Source organism: Cimex lectularius, unplaced genomic scaffold (assembly GCF_000648675.2).
Source record: "Cimex lectularius strain Harlan isolate CLEC.00 unplaced genomic scaffold, Clec_2.1 scaffold47, whole genome shotgun sequence".
Taxonomy (NCBI): Eukaryota; Metazoa; Arthropoda; class Insecta; order Hemiptera; family Cimicidae; genus Cimex; species Cimex lectularius.
The window spans coordinates 1,188,982-1,198,940 of NW_019392686.1; the positions used below are offsets into that span (position 1 = coordinate 1,188,982).

The 9,959-nt window shown below is 29.8% G+C and overlaps 1 protein-coding gene across 2 annotated transcripts; it reads right to left on the reverse strand.

Annotated features, from left to right (window-relative positions):
- Positions 1 to 2,110: 2,110 nt before the first annotated feature.
- On the reverse strand, positions 2,111 to 8,369 carry LOC106661255. Of its 2 annotated transcripts, none has more exons than XM_014384540.2 (17): positions 8,264 to 8,369; positions 6,644 to 6,735; positions 6,444 to 6,543; positions 6,321 to 6,388; positions 6,201 to 6,243; positions 6,025 to 6,123; positions 5,909 to 5,950; positions 5,505 to 5,568; positions 5,396 to 5,429; positions 5,212 to 5,339; positions 4,949 to 4,976; positions 4,833 to 4,886; positions 4,679 to 4,768; positions 2,988 to 3,091; positions 2,886 to 2,925; positions 2,680 to 2,764; positions 2,111 to 2,332 (listed from the first exon to the last, which is right to left on the reverse strand). In XM_014384540.2, exons 1-17 carry the CDS (start codon positions 8,274 to 8,276, stop codon positions 2,166 to 2,168), a joined length of 1,251 nt encoding a protein of 416 aa, XP_014240026.1. In that variant the 5' UTR covers positions 8,277 to 8,369; the 3' UTR covers positions 2,111 to 2,165. The 2 variants fall into 2 exon arrangements, with proteins under 2 accessions (XP_014240026.1, XP_014240025.1); XM_014384539.2 differs by having other exon boundaries at positions 5,909 to 5,959.
- Positions 8,370 to 9,959: the final 1,590 nt, after the last annotated feature.

Here is a 9,959-nt window from a genome sequence, read left to right on the forward strand (position 1 = left end):
TTAATTTGAGGTCTTGGTGCAGAGCTGAGTTTTTCACGTACCATGGCGATGCATTTACTGGGCGACTATTTTGTGTAACTTCGACTCTATTGTGTTGTGAGTTGCATGCGAAACACGATATTTTAAATTTATAAAGCCAGATGACTTGTCTTCAGGTGTAGACACAGACTTGAGTATTGAGTTTAGTTGGGTCTGGTTGAGACTGCTGTTTTGGTGATATGATTCTTCCATGTTAGTCTTGATTTAAAGGATAACCCTAAATATATGACGTAGTCTGCAAGGAATTCGTGAACCTGCTAGTGTTATAGGTGAGATTAACTAGTTCTGCTGGTACGGAAGTGAGGGACAACTATAGATGATTTGCTGACATTACTCTCGATTCTCCATTTGCTGGTTCATTGATCTATAATGTCCATAGACACTTGGTCTATGAATGATACTTCTTCCCTTGAAAAAATGCCACTTGCAAGAACTGTGGCGTCTTAGTATTTGCTGTGTGAGAGTGAATGTAATCGAAGAAGTGGCAATGAGCAAAGGTCTAGTCTTTAGCTACAATTAAAAAATGAGGCATGTTCTTTTATTTTGGTTTCCTAAATTTTAAATATTTTTTACTTATTAGTAGAGTACATAGTTATGGTTTGGGTAATCCAATGAAAAATCTGCTTACTATTTATATTTGTTATTTGATATGTTTTGAAGGACAACTTCCTTCATTCTGAAATTTTTTATTGTACTTTAGCAATACTAATTTTCGGGGTGTTGGTGACGTTGACCATCTCTGTAAGGTAAAGGTCCCAGGTTCGAATCCAACAGCCCTGCATTTGAAACCTTACAAATGTTTTTTTCCCTCAAAAACACCGGCACCCTGAGGGTTTATATGACCACTGCTGTAGCAAACCCTCACTTAAAAAAAAACAACCTATTTTTTTTACCTTCTTCCTCTTCTGCTTCCTCAGTATTTTTTACTACTACTTAACTTTTAATTTTTTTTAAAACATGTAATGCACGGGCAAAGAGAGTTGGTGTACTATAGTGTAATAACCTGTACACCTCCACCTCACAATAATAAAATAATAAAAATGACAATGTTTCATAAATTTAAATTCTTATATATTCAGTAATTAATGTAGAACAATCAAATTTATCCCAATATAAGACGGCAAAGAACAACATTGATTTATAGTAGTCAAATTACACGTTTATCACCCTGCACACTGAATATGTAATGTACTTACAAAAAAATAAATAAATAAATAAATAAATAAAGATATACATAGCGCATAAACAAATTGGTGTTTTATTTCAACAAAACGAACAACTTATATTGAAAATTTTTTACTACCAAACTATTAATACATGAAAATATTTATATAAACAAGTTTAATATAAAAAGCCAAATATGTATCTTTAAAAGTAACTAAACATGACTATAATTTTATGAAGTTTAGATTATTTATTATTTAAATTATGTAGCATATGATACTTAACAGTTTCATAATTTATAAATAGCAATTCTTAAAAGCAATTGAACGATAGAATATAATAGAAAAAATAATATAATAGAACAACAATATAATAGAAACAATAATAAATATGATTATTCAGAGATCGTGAGATGTGGTCTGGTGTGACGAAGGTTTTAGAAAAACATTTTCTTTATCGTGCCAACGTTTCGATCTTTATTGAGATCATCTTCAGGGCCTGGGATTTACAAACGTTTACATTTAACAAATACATGTAGGATGTGGAAAAAAGTGAATTTATACAATGCAAAAAAATATAGTTTTTATATTCAATCAAAGTATTTCTACTCACTCAAAGTGTTTGTTTTCTGCGTAATTGTGCCATTCTTGTGTGTTGTGTTGAGAATGCCAGTGACGAAACAAGAATGGCACAATTACGCAACAAACACTTTGAGTGAATAGAAATACTTTGATTGAATATAAAAAATATTTTTTTGCATTGTATAAATTCACTTTTTTTCCTACATCCTACATGTATTTGTTAAATTTAAACAATGTTTGTAAATCCCAGGCTCTGAAGATGATCTCAATAAAGATCGAAACGTTGGCACGATAAAGAAAATGTTTTTCTAAAACCTACGTCACACCAGACCGCATCTCACGAACTCTGAATAATCATAAAACAATATAATAGAAAACAAATTATCCTGGAGATGGCCAAACAGCACTTGAAGTTCGCACCCTTTCTGTGGTATGCTTGCCAAACATGTTTCTGAGGTTGGGTGTTTTGCTCGGCATAGCAAAATATTGAGTCAACTCCCCTTGGGATATTGCTTGTTGATATTTTATGTCAGATAACAGATTCTCCCCTTAAAATAATGGTTTAATTAGGTAATACAAATATTTAAAATAATTAATAAACTAATCCATATCCAATTTAGTAGTCATAATTGACCACTTTAATTATTTTAAGTAGTTGTATTTTTATTTAAGGTTTTGGTTGAGACAAAACAGCTAGCGTCATGAGCTAGATTTGAACCCCCGACTTTCGGCTCAATATGCCGCTGCTCTAAACTTGAGCTATTGTGACCTTGAAGTCTTGAACTGAAAGTCGTGGGTTCGAATCTCGCTTGCGACACTGGCTTTTTTGTCTCAACCAATACCTTACATAAAAAGTATAGTTAATTAAAACACTTAGTATAGTTATCTCAAATACTTTTCGCCCATGTTGGTATCTTCTCAGTTGTAATATCGCCCTCTTCAAAATCAAGAATTCCATAGTTATCAACATCCACATTTTCCTAAGAACAAGAGACTTAAAAATTTTGAAGATATTAATCCAACAAATCTCTCTTTCTCTGTTACTCTAAATAATTCTGCATTCATTGTTTCATTCTCACAAAATATTATAAAATTGCATACCAACTTTTTTTCCTCAGACTTGGATGCTAATTCTTGTTTCCTATAACCAATATTGCGCATTAAGCACTCAATGTTTTATGTATAAATTAAATTGTAACACACCTCAAATTTTCTTCCATTTTTTGCCGTTGTTTAAATTTGGAAGCTTGTTCTTTATTTTTTTGCAAGAGTCGGGGTTTTTTAATCCCTGATTTCACTGGAATGGCCTATTACAATTTGCAAAAACTATAAAACATCTTCATGGTGAGCTCTATAAGGTATAATTTCTAGGAATGAATCCAGCGGTCCTGCTGGGGGGGGGGATATTATGGGCTTTTTTGACCACAAGTATTACTATTGTAATGTATTATCATAATGTTCAGAACTATTTTTGTAGATTGAATCCTCAAAGAATTGCCTGACCCCCAATTGACTTCGAAGTCACAATAACTCAAGTAGTTATTGTGTAGAGCAGCGGTGTATTGAGCCCAAGGTTGTAGGTTTGAATCCTGTGAATGCTTGTGATACTGGCTTTTTGGTCTCAACCAAGACCTTACATAAAAAAGTATAGTTAATTATAACAATTTAAACAGTTAGCTCAAATACATTTAGCCCAAGCTGGTATCTCCTTAGTTGTAATCTCTTCCTCTTCAAAATTATCAATTCCATAGTCATCAACATCCACTTTTTCCTAAGAATAAGAGTCTTTTAAAAATTTTTAAGTCAATAATACAACAAATCTCTCTCTCTCTCTCTCTCTCTCTCTCTCTCTCTCACTCTCTCTCTCTCTCTCCTGTTTATCCCATTGCTAGCTATACCTCAGAGCCACGTATATTCTAGATAAAATAACACAAATAACAACCGGATACACAAAAACATATTAAATAANCTATCTATCTACCTATCTATCTCTATCTATCTATCTATCTATCTATCTATCTATCTATCTATCTATCTATCTATCTATCTATCTATCTATCTATCTATCAATCTATCTATCTCTATCTCTATCTCTATCTTTTCCCTCTATTTCTTGATTTGTTTTTTTTATCTTTACTGTTTGTTTTATATGATTTTTTTTATTTCTCTCTTTTATATATAAATTAAATTGAAACACCACAACTTTTCTTCCATTTAAGCCCTGAATTCACATTAATGGGCAATTACAATTTGCAAAAATTATAAAACATCTTCATAAGGTAAAATAATTAAACTGAACTAACATTTAATGGGATTTTTTGGCTTAACAGGAGCGATTACGTTTTTTATCCCCATGTTGGTTCCTTTCTTGGATGATTGAGGTTCAAGCAATTTCTTAGATGATTTAATTTAAAAAAATAATTTTGAACATTATGATGATACATTTTATGTTATATAAAAATAATGAAATAGTTTTACACAGTTGTTTAACAATAATACTTGTGTTTTTGAAAAGAAAAACCATATGTATGTCGGGTTTGAATGCAGAGCTGCTGGATTTACTCTTGGGCCCTTTACCTTACTTTAAAGAGCTCCGTGACAACACCTAAACCATTGCGGCTATGGATGCCCCAATATATTTTATTTTATATAAATAATATATATCTGTGTTTGACCAACCCTCTCCTTAAGACATTAATCCAAAAAATCTCACTCTCTCTCTCTCTCTCTCTCTCTCTCTCTCTCTCTCTCACTATCTATCTCTCTTTCTGTTCCCTCTATCTCTATTGATCTTTTTGTTTGTTTTATATGTTTTTCTTTGATTTTGCTCTTCATCTCTGGTATACTATTTTATTGTAAGATGCATGCAAGCAAAATAATGCAATTGAACTAACACTTATGGGATCTTTATGATTTACTGGAGTAAGCTTTTTTTTAATTCCCGTGCTGATTCCTGGTTTAATGGATGGTTGAAGTTGATTAATCTTAAAATAAGATTTAAAAAAATATTACATTACGATATTGTTTGAAAATAAATTTGACACCAACTTTCTTAATTTTTTGTTTTGTGGGGTTGATTGGAGTCGCTAAGACAGACCTTTCCTGTAGCAATAAATGAATTATATAAAAAATATGATAAAGAAAATATTTAAACAACAATGTACCTTTTTTTGTGCCATAGTTCGTTGAGATCTGAAATTATACATTGTACATTAAATTAATATACAAATTGTAGAAAATCATGGCAACATAATGGTCAACTTGTTGCAGCAAACGAAGTAAAGTAAATGGCAACAAATTAAAGACAAAATGCATTTTAAATTTTCAGTCTATTTAGTTTAATTGGTACAGGGTGAAACCGGTTCAATTTGAAATGAGAATTAAAAGATTATTCCAATCCAACTACTCTTACTATAAGATAGATTACCTTCGAATGTCAATATAAGAAGATGACGGTACATTTTGTTCCTGTGGCTGAAGTGATTTTAAAGGATCTTCAATGTTCTGACCAATGATGTTCATTTGGTCTGAAGACAAACTTAAGTCTTTTTTACTCTGAAAATGAATAAATTTAAATTTAAATACGTATCCATATTTTAAAAATAACTCACTTTTTTGTTGGGGACTTCATTAATACTAGTAAGGCTGAAACAGATAGTAAAAGCACAATTTTTTTAAATAACAAATGTTGATAATCTGGTTAAAAACACGAGACATTACCTTTGTGAAGTTCTTTTGAAAGATGTGACGGTCAAACTGTCAGATGCTTTTATAGTCTCATCTTCTACATAAGCAAATATAATGATTATATTATACATTAGTCTAATTTTAATTGTACAATTAATTAGTATTATGTTGAGTATTAAATTCTGTTGTCACAACAAGATGCAAAAGAATTTGCAACACTCCACACTGTTGTTTGATTCTGTGTCATTATAATAAACATTTAAGTCTAAATAAAAATCTTACCATATTAGAATAATAATTATAATGAAATAAAATATGTGTGACCAAGAATAAAGTTGTTCAAAGTTAATTTTGTTTTCTGATTTTGAATTTATGTTCGCCGATTCAAATTAATATTAATGAGGGACATGCATAAATTTCATGTTTACTTTACCTACCTTCAATATTATAATCTTCTTTCTTGCACTTCGCGCTTTCTTCTGCAATGTCTTTTATAATTTTTATTTTAAAAAATAAAGAGAAAAATAAACATACAAATAACAAACAAAAATACCGTTTTTATTTTTAGAAATTTTGAAGTTTGATCCTAAGATATCTAGTCCAAAATATTGTGTACTGCTCATCGGCTCATCAACATCCCACTTCTTTAATGCTATTATTGATGCATACCATTATACACTATTTTATTTAAAATGGCAGTACAACAGAATAATTATTAAAACAACTAACCATTTTTATAATCCACAGTGTAAGTCTGTTGTTGTAAGTTTTCCTTTAAATTTTGACATGTCATGCTTTAGTACTACACTTGAAACATTATTTAAATATTTTAAAAATAAAATTTAATACCTCTTTCGCTTTTCGTTTTGGATTAGTGGGCATAGAAGTTTTTTGGGTAGATATTAATGAGTTATCCTCTTAAATATAACATAAATTAAAAATACACTCTCACTAAAAAATCAACAATTATACCTTTTGTGCAAGTTTTTGGCATAAAAGAAAATTCTGGTATTTTCATGTTTTTTTTACTTTTACCAGACTTGGACATTTTTCCAAAAAAATTCACTCCTTCCTATGAAAATTATATTATTATTATTGCTATCTTACATAATGTACATTATTATAAATGTATTGTAACTTTTTATTTTATTATTATCTATTGTTAAGGGTACCTTAATTTCATTCCATAACTTTTGTTCCTCATTTTCAATATCAGTTTTTATCTTCCCCCATTCATCTAAAAGAAGTAAAATTTGTTCCAAACCTGAAAGTTAAAATTTACTCCAGTCAAATTAATCTTCATCGTCTTATGTACGTACAACATTTAACACAGTACATAAAATGAATGTAAAATGATGACGTATCAAACCATAAGACAATTGGTAAAGAAAGTATGAGCAAATGGGCAAAAAAGCCAGACCACATCTTAAACCAAGAATTGGAGGACAATCTCTTCACGTTACCTTCTGCAGATGTGGGTGGTCTTCAGGAAAAAACCAAACCAAAAGATAAAACCACTCAAATGGAGGTGACGAAGAAGATTGAAAAACTCCACCTCAAACCCAAGAAAATATCAGGGGCTCAAAGCCTGCCAATAATGAAAAGAATCAGGAAAGGGAAGCAAAACCCTAATGTTCATTTCCTGACTCCAGCACCAAAGACCCACCACTGGAAGCACTGACTAAAAAAAAACTAGAGCCACACCAACCAAAAGTGGTAAAAGGGACAGGTTACTGGGTAGCACCCCCATCATCGAGAATTGAGAATTTTTCAAAATTTCATATTTGTTTTAAGAGAAACAAATTAAAACCTAGTTTACTTTAAAAATATATGGTTTGTAGAAATTTTTTGGCTCTTGATAAACTTTGAAAGCTTTTAGTATATTTTTATTGTAATCATCATAAAAAATGCTGTAAAATGATATTTTCATATAGATAATGTGAGCAAGTAGAATGATGAAATAAAAATATTAAAAACGATTTTTTTCTGGGGGGGGGGCAAAACCAGGGCCTATTCATAAAAAGTGTGCATATGTCGCAGATAATTTGGAGTGTAGAATCACCAACAATGGCGGATCCAAGAGGGTGTAAAAGGCAAATTTTTATTCTATTGCAATATGTTTATGATGTTATGTAGTTATAATTTTGTATAAAATAAATAATAACATATACCCGTTGTTTTCAAATTATTCTATAATTTTTAAAGTAGCAAATATTTAGCACTGTTGGATTGATTTGTTCATTTATGTTTTGTGCTAAACAATTACATTGCAGACCATGGTTTTTTTTTCGTGATTAGACATCTTTTTGGTGCTTTTCTGATTTCTGAAGCTAATCTTCTTATTCGATCTCTTCATGTGATAACCTCTAAGTTGGCGATAATTTTTTTATATTCGTTAATGTTGGTGACTAAAAACATTTACATTGCAGATTATGACGGAAAAACATTTTGGAAACTTATGAAAATTATGTGCCTTTTTTAAAAATTAAACATTCAAACATTTAAATTAAGTGATTTTTTTCCAGTTTTCCCTTTGATTGCTTTTGGACAAAAAAAGGATGTATAGCGTTTTCTCTCAATTTGCATATTTTTAGGTCTCCTGTGTAAAAAAAAAAAATCACAAATTTTTACCCCTCCCCCTGATGACCAAAAATAGTTCTAATTTTAAAAGTTTTAAAATCAACCAAATCTGGTACCCAGTAACCTGGTGTGAGTTAATAATGCATCCATTATTATTTATAATTAGTTATTATATTTATATTTATAGTTATAAATTAACTCTTGTCTCTTACTTTTATCGCTCATTGTAGAGAAAAAGACTGTTCACTTGTAAGGTCAAGTAAGAATGAACTAAAAGAAAACTCCTAGGTACAGGAATGGGAAGGTTGGCTTTATACAAGATTGGGGAAAGGATTAAAATGTTTTTATATTAATAATACAGAAGCCACGATAAAGTACAAAAACATTGATTTACTGAAAACAATTAATCTCATTTATTATTATTTTCTTTATCGTATCTTTAATTGGGTTCAAATTGATTGCTCTACTTTATTTATTGAACATTTTTTAATATTAAAAACTATGATACTAAAACAAAGAAAAATAAATTCATCTTATTTCTCAAAATATAGTACAACTTTTGCTTATTTTCTATTTGGCTAATGAATATTTTTTCTTCTTGGTTTTTATTGGTTTCAAATTGATTATTTCACCTTATTTCTGGAATGTTTTAACATTTAACGATGTTACGGAACTAAACCAATGGAAAGAGTATTATCTCTTCTTGAAATATAACCAAGGTTCTGTAATTTTTGGAATGCTGAACCCTCGTCTTTGGGGTTATATATATCCCTTTCATCCCTTAATTTTAAGCTTAATCTAGTTCTATCCCCAATAATCCTCCCAATAGATTAAAGCGGCATTATCCTCGTGACCTGTTGGGCAGCGAGAAGTATCCATAGTAGAAGGGTCACCACTGGGTGATTTTTCACATCCTAGCGACAGATTTTAATTCATTTTAAATTTGTACTTATTAACAGTTTTACTTATAGTAGCCTATATAAAAATAAATATTTTTATTAAAAAAATATTTGAAAGCTAGAAGAAAATCTCTTCCTTATTATTGACTTTTCAAATCAGATAGATATAAAATATTCCTTGGATCGTTATAAGTAGCAGACATAGTTCATTTTTTTTTCCTTTGTCCTAATTAGTCTCCGCATTGGATAAATTTAGTATACTTTCTGATAATGAACAGTGTGCATATCTGGCAAAAACAGTATTACATTTTTTTAAGCTACAGTAATGCAATTATCCTTAGAAATTATGTATATGTATGATTTTGTATCAAAAGATCAGGGATGAGAAAAATTGGAAAGAAAATAAAACCGTTCCTACATCGAGCTTGTCCCCTTCATCAGGACTTTGAAGTTATAATTAATAATTCACAAAGTTAACAAATATGAACAACAATTCTGAAATATATGGCTCAAACAGCATGAATTTTGATAATGGAACGAGATCTACATCACATCCGATGCAGAATGGATTGGTTGGGGAAAATTGATTATCCATTTCCCATCTTGTGTTATCGCTTTCATTATAAATATATTTTCCTTTATTTTCATTATAGTTTTGATTGATTTACATTACTTATTGAACATAACAAGTAAACTTGTTAATAATATTAAAATAAACTAAAATCAAAGAAAATGTTTTCATCTCAATATTTGACATATAGCGCAGATTAATTGTTTTAATTAAGCAAAAATGAATACAGGTCAGGTGTTTTAATACTTTTTCCTTTTTTACATCAGTTTTCACTTTACTGTAATTATAAATGTTAAATGTATGTTCTATTATTATTGTTTTATTATATTGTAATTTTTTACCTAGACAAATACCTCTTACTGGTGCTAATTTAATTTTGTATAATTAATTTTTTTAAGAAGTTTAATTAATAGTTTAAATAGTTAAAAATACTTTTAG